We start from the raw sequence: 15,754 nt of genomic DNA, 5'->3' as shown, positions 1-15,754 counted from the left end.
CTTGGAAGTAGCCTCTATCCGGTTTGTCTCCAGTGTTCAGCCTTAGTGTGAAAACACTTGATGCCAACACCAGTTCATGGTCATGCAACCATATCTTTTTTTTTTTTGCGGTACTGGGGATTGAACTCATGACCTTGTGCTTGCCAGGCAGGTGCTTATGCCACTGAGCTATATCCCCAGCCCACTGTTGTCAGTACAAATTAAGGAAACTGAATTCTTCATTGCTGACATCTTCCACATGAGCACTGGTTATAAGCTCTCCCCAGGAGTGGCATTTCCTAACCACACAGACAGACAGTGGCCTCTGGGCCGATGACTCAGGAGGTGTGTCTGTCTTCCACGGCCAAGAGCAGGTACCACGTGCAGGTGCTTATGGGACCGGCCACTCGCAAGGCAAGGGAGGAACAGAAACACACTGGGCCCAGATGGATGCCTGTCCGAGTGTCCAAGGTGCTGGTCTGCTTCCAGCGGCAGCCTCCTTCCTGCACATTTCCATCAATACTAGTCAAGTGGAAGAAAGGAGAAGGAAAGAAATGAGATGAACACACACTTTACATGTTGAACAAGAAAATCAGAAGTGTTGCTCACCCTGCTCTGTTTTGTCGGCAGAGATTAAGGTCACTGAAGTGGGAGCCTGAGATTCACTCTCGGTTGACTGGAGGAGGGAGGTAGATTGGCACAAGCTGTGTGAATGAGCATAGCTCTGGGTAAGGCAAGGCAGGGACCTCCGAGACGGTTTCAGCGAAGTTTCTTTTGTTATCTCACTTTTGCTTATATTCATACCTGCAAATCCCAAACAGCAAGTTTTAGCTATCAGAAACAATTAGCAGAGGTCAAGCAACAATTTCATTCCTTTGATGGCTGTTTTGGGAATGTACTTTTGCAAAGAACCACCTGTGCTATAGAACTCAATTGGTTTTGTTGCTCTTTTGTCTGGGAATGTGACGTTTTCCTCGAACCTTCTGAGAAATAAATAGCTTCTTTTCTAGTTTAAGCTTTGATCACTTTGTAAAAGGTTTGTTGGGGAAGAAATAAGTAGATACTTGGGGATTTATGACAGAAATGATTCAGATTGTCTTTGGATAAACCTAATGATTTGGGCACTTTAGCAACAAATAAATAAAATCTGATGCCTTCAGGTGACTATTACTGAACAGAGGCCTTTTCTCTGAGTTCCTCCAATGCATGCCTGTTTCCTGGAGAGTAACCTGGAGGCACAGTACAAAATCTGGCCAGTAGGGAGGAGTTGAGAGGGTGCATCCCTACAAGATGCTCTGCTTATGCAGAAAGGATGATCGTCTGGAGGAAAGACGGTCCCTCCAAGGTCCTGTCCTTGTCCATCTTCATCCCTGATAGGTCAACCCCAGGTCAGCCCTTTTCCCTGGCTCTCTGACTCTCAAAGGCCCCAACACTGGCATTTCTGGCAGCATCTCTCACCCCAGCTTCACAATCTCCCCAGCAGCTCATAGCACATATTCTAATTAGGCAGCGCACCTGATATGCTTAACCACTTCTGTGGATAACACATTTCCGACCATGACCTCACCCAAAGCCCATCTCCTACCAAGGGTACCGCTGCAGTGGAGCTCTCTGCAGCGAAGTCTCTGTTATTTCCCCCGTCTTCCCCCACATGTCATAACGCAGGCCAGCCATCTTGAGGGGGAGTAGCCAGTCTCCTTACTCCTAAATGGCTCTTTCTTTCATTCTTTTTCCTCCCTCCTCTCTCAAACAGAACTACCTGCAAATTCCTGTCCCCGGACTTCATTCTACTCCCTCTTGCAGCTCTCATTTTCAGTGACCAATGCCAGGTTATTTCTCACTCTCTGTAGCACACATAACTTCTCAGTCACATCTCTCTTGTTATTTTCTGCCTTTCACAACTGTAATTTTCAGGGTACATTCTACTTGTTCAGCGGTTAAAGTCTGTGTGCTGGCCTTGGAGGTGAGCTCCCTGAGGGCACTGACCTTTTCTGTTCATGGCAGCGTTGTCTTGGCCTGGTTTGCTCTGAAGTTCTCGACAAATGTTTGTTGGTGGAGTGGAATATTCGAACATACCCATGACACATGACACTGTTCTGTTATCTTTACACTGTCTCCACTGCCCACTGCAGTGCCTGGTGCCTAGATTGTTTCATAAACATCTGTGAAATAAGGGTTGGTTGGGAATCTCAGGCCCTTCGTTAACATTATTTCCTTGGAAAGATTTATAGCTCGATCTGCTAATCAAGGGAACCAAGTCACTAATATGAATTCAGAGCAAGGAAGTACTTTTCAGGAAATTGATTGCCACAATTTCCCATTTTCCTTTACCTGCATGGATGATAACTATGTTTTTTTTACAAAGTATCTTGATCCTAAATCACTCTCTGTGAAGTTTCTGATTGACACTTGATTGACATGTTTCCCAAGCAGCTGCATATTTATGCTGTGTGCTCCATGTACAAAAAAAAAGCAAGACAAAAGCTTACCTCCTCTCACTTCAGTGCTCTAGACAGGCCTGTATCTAGACCCCATTCAGACCAGCTTTTATACCTCATAACAAATAGGGGGAAGAAACTTATTAGACCTGAGTGTTCATTCCCAGTCAGGCTCTGCGCTTGGTAGACTGATTTACTGACATTGTCTGTGTGTTTACATGTATTAGCGTGTACACAAAATAGTTGTCTTACCCTTATTGAAGAATGCAGGGTGTCTCATCTCACACTTGCCCACCTAAAATGTCTTGGATATTTTCCCATTTCAATCCATACAGACTGATCCCAAGATCTGTAAACTAGTATAAAGTATATTCCAGAGTATGGGTAAACCATAACTTATTTGAATATCCCACTGTCAATGGATATTTAGATATTTTTAATAATTCTGTTTTAAAGGAATATTGTTTGAATATGCCTATAGATGATTTTGCCCACACACTGAATATTTCTTCAGTAAGAAATACTTAAAATGTCTAGGTGGAAGAACACGGTAGTTGCCATTTGAGTAGAAACTGCCACACTGTCCTTTCCAAAGCTTCATCTTTTCACACTTTCATGAATAGTACAGGATTGCCTCCCATTCCTTATGCCCTGGCCAGTCCTACAGAGCATCAGCGCTTTCAATTTTGAACAAAATAATAAGTCAACAAAAAATAAAAACAAAAAATCTTCATTGTTTTAAGTTTTATTCATAGATTAAGCATGTTCTCATGTATGTCTTACCAGCTATAATGCTTAAGGAGGGTATACTATTTTTTTCTAGTACTGGAAATTAATTTCAGGGCTTTCACACTGAGCTACATGCTCAGCTATTTTTACTGTCTTTATTTTGAGACAGAGGCTTGTTAGATCTCGAAGTTGCCCAGGCTTGGCTCAAACTTGCAATCCTTTTGCCTCAGGCACCCAGAGTCCTGGGATTACAGAGTGAAGCACTGCATTTGTATCACTGGTTTAGATATGTATAATATATAGATTTTTGCTTATTGATTGATGGGTACTCTGAATACCTACAGTGTTGTATTTACTTTATTTATGTGTAATATGCCTGTTTCTTTCATTTTACAATGATGAAGGTGCAGATACTGTCATTTCTATTTACTATGGGAAAAGAAACACTAAAAAGGAAAAATAACATGCCCTAAATCACACAGTGATCACAATGGAAGTTTATATTCCCAAGCATTTTGTAGCCCTATAGTTACCCATTCATGGGGCATTCACAGATCAGTTCGGGAATTCCTAGGACATGATCTGCTCCCCTCAAAATTCACAGACACTTAAAGATAACACTCAGCACATCCCTGTCAAGAGAAGATAAAGCACAGAGGGAGCAATGCAGCTGCAGGTGCCCCAGCCTCGGTCTGCTCCAGGTCCATCACATGCCTTGCCATTCCCTGCATGAAAGCAAATGTCAAATATGGTAGGTGAAAGATCGGGAGGGTGATGCCAACCTTGAGCCCCCCGAGCATGCATTACGTGAAATCTTGGCCTTGTGTTTACTTGCCTCGATGTCCCTTTTGAGGTGGAATAGAATCAGGATCATCATCACTCTGGGGTGGGATGAAACCGAGGAAAGACGCAGAACTGAATTTTAAGATTATAGCCACTGGACCCGAAAGCCCGAAATCTGTTCCATACACTGCAGGATTCCTATGTCCCGCAGTGCTGGATGGCCCATTACCACGGACGTACCTGGTATAAGTTTCCCAGCAGTGTGAAGCAGACAGATCCATATATAGAATCGTAGGCCTAAAGGTGAGTTCAAAAATTCTAATCCTTTATACACAAGCATAGCAAACTGGGGAATATGTTTTCCTGAAAAAATGACTATGTTATGCTGATACAGATAAATAAAAAATATCTACCCACCTCCCAAAATTTTATTTCTTCTACTGATCTTTAGAATAACAGATGCGAGGGCTGGGGTTATAGCACAATGATAGAACATTTGCCTCACATGCAGGAGACCGTGAGGTCCATCCCTGCCACCGCAAAAATTACAAATAAAAGATCAACCATGAACGACACATTTTTGCTGCACTTTAACAGTGTTTATAGCTGAATAATTTATTTTTTTGTTTGTTTTTTGTTTTTTTTCAGGTATCGGGAATCAAACTCACTACCTTGCACTTCCCAGGCAGAAGCTGTGCCGCTGAGCTAAATCCCCAGCCTCCATATAGCTGAATAATTTAAAGGAAGTACCAATTTGCACATCTCAGAGACTGATTTTCATTCACTCATTCATTCTGACATTTCTTCAGTGACTCCAAACAGCCTGAGAGTTCTTTCCTGAGTGAGTCCTGACCTCTGCGTTAGGCAGAAGACATCACCCACTCCCAGCTGAAGGCAAATACTGAAGCCAGCAGTGCAAATCAGTACCAAGTCAGGCACAGCTCACGATGCATCACCCACAAGGAGGCCCAAGACGAGGGGCGGGGTTAGCGCAGCCAGAAAGAGGCTGACTCAATCCTGACATCCTTCTAGCTCCTATTGATAGTTCTTGGGTTTAACAAATTTTCTTCGAGAAAACTAGAATATGCTAGATAATAAGTTGACATCCTCACTTAATGCATTTTAAATTATTGTCTATAGGAAGGAAATTTAAAAACATATTTTATTAATACTTGTTTGCAAGACATAAATATCACACTTATCATAGGGAATTTGTATCTGTACAAAACATATCTTAATTTTTTCCCATTCTCCTCCCCTCCCTTCAACCTTTTTTTCCCTCTGGATTTACAAAAGCTCTGTTTTCATTTTTTACTTCAGTTCTCTCTTTATTTAAAATCCCTTCCCCTTGCTTCCTCCCCCCGCCCCCAATTCCCTTTCCCACTTGACTAAATTCTTCCTCTTTCCCAGTATCTATCCTCTGTTTTGGTCCTATTTTACACTTTGGGTTTGTCACACCACAACATGTGAGCAGCAGCGTGGTATTTAAACTCTTGTGTATGAATTATTTCACTTAAGATTATGATTTCAAGATACATCAATTTACCTAAAAATAGCCTTCTTTACGGCGGAGTAATCCTCCATTGTATATAAATACACATTTTGTTTATCTGTTCATCTGCTGATGGGCATATGGGCTGTTTCCAAGATTTAGCTATTAAGACTTGTGCTGCTATAAACATGGGTGTGCACGTATCTCTGTGGTATGGTGACTTTAACTCTTTTGACAAGACACCTAAAAGGGAACAGCTGGGTCAAAAGGGAAAGTTTTAAAATAAAAGTACAAGCCAGAAGTGGAGTACAAGCCTGTAATCTTGGTACCCTGGGAGGCTGAGGCAGGAAGAGTGTGTGTTGAAGTCGAGCCTGGGAAATTAATTGATTTAACAAGACTCTTGTCTCAAAATATAAAAGAAAAAAGGGATGGGGATGTGGCTCAGTGTGAAGGCTCTGAGTTCTATCCAAGCACCACACTCACGTGACTCGGGGTTTCCTGGGAAGTTTCCTACTTTCATAAAATTCAACACTTTTCTCTATTATTAGTCAAGGCATGTTTATCTATATAATATATATATTTATACAATATTTATTATAGTCAAGGCATATTTATTTATTCGATAATCACTGGGGAAAGGCATGCACTTTCTAATGTGTCCTAGTTCAAATCACTGTAGCTCTATTTTCTTTGAAAGCATATTCCTAATTCATTACTTGAGCGTACCCTTTTTGCTGGAAGTTGTTTCCAGTGGTAAAATCATCATTTTGAGTGTGCACAAAGTGCCACGTGCATCCTGTATGAAACCAGTATTTCCCACAATAATCCTCGTAGGACTTTTCCTTTTCATATGTGAAAATCCCAAGACACAAAAGACTCCAGCAATTTGTCCAGGTCTCACATCTAGCAAGTGTTGGAGCCTGGGGCAAACCAGGTCCATGAGCTTTTACAGTCTCAGGGCCTGGGAATTTAGCTCAGTGGCACAGCGCCTGCCTGGCAAGCACAAGGTCGTGAGTTCGATTCCCGGTACTGGAAAAAAAAAAAAAAAAAAAAAAACAACAGAAAAGAGATTTTACAGCCTCTGTTCCTAGCGAGATCACAGACTGCTTCTTTATTTACTCAGAAATAAGTACTGCTTTTACAGTACTTTGTTCTTCACTCATTTTTCAGTTCATGATTTTTGAATGAGGAAATAAAAAGATGTCACTATCAAACTACTAAGCTCAGAAGGGCCAGCTGAGAATTCTTGAAGGCATAAAGTTTAGCAAGGGTGTGGCCTGTATTTGCAGAATCCCATAAAGGTCAGTGAAGCGCCTTACAATTAAGAAGGGGTAGAAACCTGTATTGCTCTTAGGCTTCAAGGGACAGTACAGACCTGGAGACAATTACAGCTGGCAGAAGGAAATCTAGCAGAACCTACATCTTTAGGGAGATGAGTGCAGACACAATGAAACCGAAGACTAACAAGAAGGAGCCAAAAGAAAAAACACCCCAAACCCTGTTTTGTCAATATCAGAACTTTGCTGAGAGGCCCTGCTAGGCAAACCTAAATAGTAGCTAGAGACTATTGGAACATTAAGTTGTCAGAGTCCCGGAATATTGGCTACCTGTGACACATGGCAAGATACAAGTGAAAACTGCAGATCCCTGACGAGGGATTCTTCCAAGGTAACCCATGGGAGCAAAAAGTAACATATGCACTTTTGCTAGTAGAGAATAAAATTCAAGTTCATCCCTCTCTGCACATTTACATAAGTGCTCCAAGTTGCTTATTACTTAGTGGTAAATATGAAAAAAGCTAACCATGGACCTTTGTATACTTTAAGCTTTGTTTCCTATATGTGTGACTATCTACAGGACACAAAAGCGAGTCATACATACTCAGCCCTTAAACAACAGAATGATTTGCAAAATGAAAATTGATCTCATTCCATTGCAATGTGTTAGGATGTACAAGAAAAGCTCTCTACTAAATTTAATGCAAGATAGAAGACCAGACAAAAGGTCCGGTTTCATAAAGGGTTTTGTAAGCATACCAAGTTAAATTTTAAAAGTCATGACAGTGGAATGAGGGTCCTCAATCTTATCTGGATGTTTGTGTGCTATTTTTAAATTTGCAATAATTACCCAGGACTGCCAATGCCTTACTCTTTTCTCGTGGAATGCTTTGTTTCTTCCTTCTTTAGCTAAATCACACCTAAGCATTGCTTGACAGTTAAAATCTTCCTTACCTTAGGAAACATCCCATTAGAAACTACACTCACCCGGAGTAGATCCATTGTCCTTGCTGTATCTTCTCTTAACAGCATGTACTTTGCTTTAGTAGAACTTGTCATGTTTGCATTTAAATGTGAGATTATCTTATAACATATGGTCTCTCTAGCCACGGGCAAGATTCATTTTAGTCTTATTCACCGTACAAATTCAGTACCTGCTACTGGTTTATCACATACTGTAACTAGATGAATATTTACCAATTGAAAGATTGAAAGAAGAGCATATTAATTAATCCATTAATTAACTTCACATTGTGACAAGTATGTTAGTATTGCCTGGTAGGTACACTGTCCGGACAGTCAGGATATAGAAGTGAACATAACAGAGAGAGCTCCCTGACCCTGTAAAGACTAAAATCTCCATCAAAACCCAAGCCACTTACTCTTCACTGTACGCTCTGCTGAAATTTGACTGCCCTGGTTACCCATCTCTTGCTATAATGCTTTAAGTGAAAATGCATTTTTGTTTAAATTAAATATTCATTTGACCATCTCATAAATAAGATGGGAATATTACAAGAATGATGATCTAGTTATTGAGGTGAGCTGCTCTGAATGGTGTACCCTAAACTGTGACTACCATTCATTTTCTTGCTTCTTTCCAAGTCACATGGGTTTACTTGTGGGAACTAAAACTCGGATTTTATAGAGTCCCTTTGTTTGCAAGAGTACAATTTACTCAATAGATATTAACTGAAAGATAATTTTTAAGTATTAATCACATAGTATTCTTCCTTTGCTCCCTTTCTTGTTCCTTCCACTACTTTATTTTTCATTCATCCTTCAGAAATAATTATTAAATACATGCCAGTTGCTACATAAGCTTTAAGAATTATATGAATGCAGAGAGACGAAATATGAAGACAAGATCTTTCCCCTCAAAGAGTGCATTCATAAGTTGTCCGTTTTATAAGTTCAAGAAGATACTCTGAGAACAATGTAATAAGAATTCTATCCATGGTCATCACAGGGCTTAGAAGAGGGGTGAACCTCTGTTCCCTAAGACATAGGAACACACAGAGATGTTCTGGTCCTGGATGAGCTAGTCCAGGTACAGGAAATAACAAGTACGAAGGGGAAACTTTCTGGAGAAAACCTACCACTTTGAAAGAAATAGAACGAATTCAGTAGAAAAAGCGTGAAAGGTGAATCAAAGAAAGGACTGGAAAAGTAGGTCCAGGCCAGTCAGAAAAGAACATGTAAGTTACCCAAAGTGATGTGACCATTATCTGTGGACTAGCATTATTTAGAACATGCTGCAAGAAGCATTGGTCTTTTCACCCGTGACAGAAAAAGCAAAGTACTCCTAAATACTGTAAATATAGCTTAAAAATAACGCATAGTGTCTTGGTAGAGGCAGTAAGAAAATCCTGCAGTTAAGAAACTGAGTTATTATTTAAGACTTTTTTTGCATATTTTTCATCATGCAACTTATTTGTAAAACTTTATGGAGCAGATATTGAGAATACACCTGAGACAAGAGCACACCTTAGATCACGCTTCCTGCAGCACACTCAGGTAGGAAGTTCCGATCAGATGCAGGATGTGGAGAGTAGAGATGTCTGAGGTGGTGGAAACATTTCTGGAGCTTTACGATAACCCAGGTCTGAGATGAGATGCCCTGCCACTGAATAATACAGTACTACACACAGCCTTCACACTAAAGGTACTTACTTAGATTATGTGATGGTCCATTTAGGTGTCCACATCACTGAAAACCAGGAGATCCAGTAAAGTGTGAGTTCTGCTTGTGTCTGTGAGGGCATTTCCACAGAGACACAGGCACGCCAGCTCCTGACCTGAGTGGGAAAGTCCCGCCCGCAATGTGGGCAGCACTGTCTCCTCTGGTCTGCTGGCGCTGATACAGGGGAAACACAGAGGGAAGTGGAATTATCTCCCGCTCTTGGGCCGCTCATCTTCAGCCCATGAATGTCAGGATGCCAGGTTTGCAGGTGGTTAGCTCCTGAGAGTTAGAACTGGGTTCTTAGGTCTTGTTTGTTAGGTTCCCTGGTTCTGGGGATTTCAGACTAGGGCTGGACCGTGTTGCTGGCATCATAGTGTCTCCAGCTTATGGATGGCTTGTCACACAGCTTCTCAACCCTGTAATCACACGAGCCAGCTTGCCTCACAGTCAGTCTCTCTCTCTGTCTTTCTCTCTCTTTGTTTCTGTCTCTGTCTCTCTTTCTCTCTCTCTCTCCCAGGTTCTTCTCTCTCCTATTGGTTTGGTCTCTCTGGAGAACTCTGATTACTGCAGATGTTTTATATATATATATAAAACAATGCTTATTTTAGCAGAATGATCTTTAAAATGGTAATGAATGTTGATAATACACTCCCCAAAGCATAATTTTCAAATTGGAAATAAGAGGATTATAGTTTTGAAACTTCAGCACTGACTGAAAGATTTATTATAAGCACGTTATCTCCACACTAAAGCATCACTATTTATAAAACATACATTGAGTCAGTTTTCATCAGTCTATCAAGTGTTAACTGGGACCTCAGATATGCAAACAAGTTATAGCAGAGTACATACACATTCATTTTCATGATACCCTACCGTAGCTTAGCTAAACTCATTTTCATCTTCCACCCTAGACAGAGACACTCTCTCACCTTATTTAGTTTGCAGATGCTAGAAATATAATATACTTGGATTAGTGCTTTTTTTCTGTGTTACAAACAGTTACAGATGCTATCCCTTAAGCCAACACGTATTCATCATCTCTAATCTTCCACACGTTGGAAGACTTTGTCAAGGGCTGCTTCTGATGAACAAAATGACAGAATATTTGAAAGAGACCCAAGAGCAATTCTTAGAGAAAACAAATTATGTTGGAAGACAGCAGCAGTTCATACTTAGAGGTGAAACACTGGAAATTAGTGGATTTTCTTACTTTCTTATAGAAGATTCAGATCTAATGGTGATAGCAACTACTGTACCACTGGGAACTGGGAATTGGTAGGAAATTTCACAAAAATTGACAATGATTCAGCTAAAAGGCACCAAAGTCAAACAAATGTTCATCATGAACTGCCTATGCCCAGTCTCTAACAAGGCTTACATAAGAATAAAGAATAAATTAATATTATTTTTCCATGTAGTATCTAGTTCTCTTTTGTGCGGAAATAACGAGGATGCCTATGTGAGACAATTTGCTTCCACCAGCATCACAAATAACCTCAAATAGGCTTTTAATGATCTCTGGATATCTTTGAAAGTTTAACCCCCATTAATGTACCATATGGTGCTTCTTGGGAAAAGACTGACAATAATCTTGGTAGAATCACCACGTAGCGATCGTTGGAGGAACCTGGGAAATTGACAGTTCTTCATCTGATCATCTGTGCTCCAATTTCCTGACCCAAAACAGCCCTTTGACTTCTTCACCAGAATGGGCAAGGCACTTTTAGGATTTTGCCTTCCAAGCTGTCTTTTGTATGAGGTTAGCTTAAAACAAGAACATTTTGGTAACTTACTGTAAAGTTCACATTCAGCTGGACTGAGAACATGGCTGTCGAGTTTAACAGCAATGTTGGGTGTTTTTCTGATTGCTACTGCGGCCGCTGATGGACCTCAAAACCCGAGTCAAAGAGTCCCAGCATCTCCTTCTTGCTCAGCACTTTGACCCAAGTCGTGAAAATGAAGCCTTTCAATCTCATGAAGTTATTATTATGAAAACCACAAGACAACCTCTCACATTACGCTCAATGTGTGTGGTGTCTGTGTGTGCACAGGGGTAGATGGCCCACTTGGTTATCCTTGTCTGCTTTGAGGAAGAAGATACCCAAGGAGAAGAAATCTTGGGCTTAGGCTAGGGTACAACATCTCAAATCTTACAGGTTTCTGGCAAGCTATAGAGTTTAAAGTTTGCACTGCCGTCGAGAAGAATGTGGAAAGGCAGTGTTGCACAGCCTGTTCTACTCCACGGTGCTACAGATTGGCACTTGGGGTTTGACTCAGCTCCATGGATCCAGAGGAAAAATATCTATATCAAACTCTGTCCAAGAAATGGGGATGCTCTCAAGGCTCCCACGCAACTCACAGCTCTATGATGTCGTTGTACAAAATCCCCAGCCCCAATTTCACTTCTGTCTTTCCTGTGTTTATTCCTTTTGTTTCTTTCTTTTGTGTAATTGCTCTGGCTCATGTTTGTAGAACTACGTTGAATATGAGTGGTGACAGTGGACATCCTTGTCTTGTTCCTGATTTTACAGTGGAAACTTTCAGGTTTTGACCATTTAGTATTATGTTGGCTCTTGGTTTGTCATAGATAACTTTCACCAGATTGAGATAAAGACCATCTATTCCAACTTATCCTTTGCTCATGGATGGGAAGAATCAACATAGTGAAAATGGCCATAGGCCCAAAATTCTTATACAGATTTAATGTAATCCCAATCAAAATGCCATTAGCATACCTCACAGATCTACAGAAAACACTCCTAACATTCATTTGGAACCAGAAGAGACCTAGAATAGCAAAAGCAATTCTAGGCAACAGAGGCAAATCAGGGAGCATCACAATCCCTGACCTGAAATTATAGTACAATGCTACTGTGATAAATTCAATGTGGTATTGGATTAAAAAAAATAGGCCTGAGGATCGGTGGCATGCAGCTGCAATGGCAAACATACTCAGCCACCTTATCTTTGACAAAGGAGCCAAACATGTTCACTGGAATAAAGAGTCTGTTTTATAAATGATGTTGGAAAAACTGGCTTTCTACACGCCAAAGACTAAAACTAGACCCCTGTCTATCACCATGCACTAAACTAAAGTCAAAATGGATTAAAGATATAAGTATCAAAATAGAAATGCTAAATTTACTAGAAGAGAAAGTAGGTAGAAATCTTGAAGACAGAAGTATAAGCAAAGACTTCACAAATAAAACCCAGACTGCTCAGGAAATACTACAAAGAATCAACAACTGGGATCTCACCTTATTAAAAAAGCTTTTGCTATCAAAAGAAATCACCAATAGAATGAAAACACAATCCAGAGCGGGAAAAATTATAGACAATTGTCCCTTGGGTAAAGGACTTGTATCTAGAACATATAAAGAACTGAAAAAATCAAGTCCCCAAAATTCAAGGACCCAATCCAGAAATGGGCATCTAAGATAAATACACACTTCTCAGATGAAGAAACACAAATGGCAAATAAATATATGAAAAAATGTTCAGTATCGTTGGGCATTTGAGAGATGCGAATTAAAAAACCACTGAGCTTCCATCTCACCCCAGAAAGAATGGCTATTCTAAAGAAATCAGGCAATATCAAATGCTGGCAGAGCTGTGGGAAAAAAGGAACGTGTCTCCACTGCTTGTGAAAGTGTAGACTTGTGTGGAAGTGTACACTGTGGAAATCAGTGTGGAGATTCCTCAAAAAACTAAGATTAGAGGTCCCATTCAACCAAGCTATTCCCCTGGGTATCTTCCCAGAAGAATTAAAAGCATCGTACCAAAGCAATATATGTGTAATCATGTTTATAGCAGTACAATTTGTAATAGTTAAATCTTGGAAACAACCCAAATGCCCATCAACATAGGAATGGATTAAAAAGGATATGGTATTTTTACATAATGGAGTACTACTCAGCCATAAAGAAGGATAAATGAGACTTTTGTAAGTAAATGGATACAACTTGAGACCATATTCACATATGAAATAAATCAGACCCACATATGTAAACATTATACTGTTTCACTAGTGTGAGAAACTGAATAAGTAAATAAGATCCAAAATGTATAATAGATATTGTGGATTGAGAAGAAACTGCTCAAAAGAAAAGACAAACTGTGATGGGGAAAGGAGAAAGGAAGGAAGGAAAAAGGAAAAAATATATAAGTATACACAAGATAGTTAAGATAGTTATACAGCTCATTTCTCCTAGTTCATGGAAAAGTTTGTGCTAATATTGTTTGGACAAGATTTTATGCCTGTACCTTGTACTCTGAATAACTTGTACAGTGATACTGGGGATTTAGCTCAGTGGCACAGCACCTGCCTGGCAAGCGCAAGGTTGTGAGTTTGATTCCTGATATCAGATCATACTTTTGATGTCTTATCTGGAAATCTTTGTCCATTTCCAAGCTATAAATACTTTTTCTCAGATTTTTATAGTCTTAGCTCTTCAGTTAGGTCTATTACATACTTAGAGTAAGTATATTTGCCCATTGTTAGGAGTCAGACAGTAATCATTTCTAACATATGACTGACCCTGGGGTGTACCCCTGGGGACTATATCTTGTCTCGAGCCTCTCTGTCTCTGTCTCTCTGTCTCTGTCTATCTCTCTCCTTCTTTGTCTCTCTGTCTCTGTCTTCAGTTGCTCTCTGTCTCTCCATCTCTCTGTCTCTCTCCATCTCTGTGTCTCTGTCTCTGTGTTTCTGTCTTCATATCTTTCTCTCTCTATCTCTGTCTCTTTCTCTGTCTGCGTATCTCTCTCTGTGTCTCCGTCTCTGTATCTCTCCCTGTCTCTCTGTCTCCACTTCCACAAGGTCAACAGCTTTCCTCTGCCCGCTGCTTACACCATAGATTGAAGCCACGAGGCAAGGTACAAGGTAACTAACACAGAAATAAGAAAGCAACTACCAACCCACAGGCAAAAAAGTCGGTGTTGAGAATGTGAATCATTATTTCAAAGCAGAAAAGGGTCAGACATTTAAGAATAATGTATTTGATTCAATCCAAATCCAGTCTCAAATACTGTAAGGGAGTCCATTACCTCCTAATTTTCTTTCAAAACCTATCTTAATATAAACGTTCTAATTGTCGCACTATAGAATGATAATGTATTTAAGAATGACAGGCTGACATTACAGAAAAGAACGCTTTCAAAACCACTCACATTGTGCTGATGTGCAATGCCATGTTTAAAGATGAGGGAAAAGAGAATGTGTGTCTGGCTTTATTTCTCTTGATTTTCAAGGAATCACTGCTCCTTGACAGGTTTTCTTGCGAAGTGTCTCACAAAATCAAACAAAAGAAAAGCTTCAGAAGTTTTTCACCTATTCTTTGCAAAATGAAAATGGACAAATGGATAAAGAAACATCACATCTTTACAATAGGAAAGGTAAGGTACAAAGAAATGCAAAGTGAAACACAGATTCGAAGGAATTACGGTACTAGCCGTTTGTCTCTATGCGGGAAGGCTACAACCATTCTTCTGCATTCAGGTGCACCCTTGCATGGAGGTAACTTGCTTCTTTTTGTCTTATTGAGGGATGAGAGGCTCCGTATGCCCTTTTGCAATCCAAGAAGCAACTGTGGCAAAGCAGTTGGCACTACGGACATCGTAGGTCAGGATGCCGCCCTTCAGACAGGCTCCATGAGCTCTGAATCCACACAGGCAGCTGCAGGACTAGGTTGAGATGGACAATCACGTCAGAAGGGCATGCTGTCTATCGTGTGGCATTTGGTCTATCATGTGGCATTTTTCGATGTGCCACCTGCTATGGTCACCTCAAGACAGGTACGAGAATATTGACAATTTTCTAAAGAGTCTAAGTAGGCTGGACAGCAGAAGTCTTACTCAGAGAGGAGCTGGCTCTCACTGACTTCCTGCCCCTCTGTGCATTTTTACCTCAAGTAACTTTTGGGAGCTTGGGCTGTGCCAAGGCACTGTGGCTACTTTTTCACAGCCACAAGTGGTGTGTGGGGGACGTGTTGGGGGAAACAGGTGGTTCCAGAATGAAAGAATTCAGTCCTCTTAAGTCATAAGCAATCTTCCTAGAAGCAAAACAAATCAGCCACTCAGAGTCTATTATCACGGACTTACATATTAAAAAGCAACAAAGATCTCAAATCGGGCAATTTTTCCAGCATTGAACACTCCTGAATTCCAAACATTTCAAATTCTAGGGCTGTAAAATTCTTTACTGTCCAGTAGTTAAATGCTGTTATTTTGTGTCTAAGTCTCAATGTCTTTGAAAATTCATTATACCAGTTCTTGCTTCTGTCTGACCTCTGCTCAGGTCCCTGTTTGTCACAGAGAGGCAGCCAGTAAGTGCAATGAAGTTGCAAACTCAGTCAGCCTAGTTTTTTAAACTTAC

General features: G+C 40.4%; 1 protein-coding gene across 2 annotated transcripts in view; it reads right to left on the bottom strand.

The window, feature by feature from the left end:
- Nucleotides 1-15,754, bottom strand: part of Ano3 (anoctamin 3) — a 357,658-nt gene that overhangs the window by 168,598 nt on the left and 173,306 nt on the right. For both annotated transcript variants that reach the window (XM_005401743.2, XM_005401742.1), the window contains one exon: nucleotides 589-783. In XM_005401743.2, coding sequence (XP_005401800.2) covers nucleotides 589-783 — 195 coding nt within the window. The remainder of the gene's footprint in view (nucleotides 1-588; nucleotides 784-15,754) is intronic.

Source organism: Chinchilla lanigera, unplaced genomic scaffold (genome assembly GCF_000276665.1).
Source record: "Chinchilla lanigera isolate Chin_1 unplaced genomic scaffold, ChiLan1.0 scaffold00075, whole genome shotgun sequence".
Classification (NCBI taxonomy): Eukaryota; Metazoa; Chordata; class Mammalia; order Rodentia; family Chinchillidae; genus Chinchilla; species Chinchilla lanigera.
This window is presented reverse-complemented; position numbering and strand designations above follow the sequence as displayed.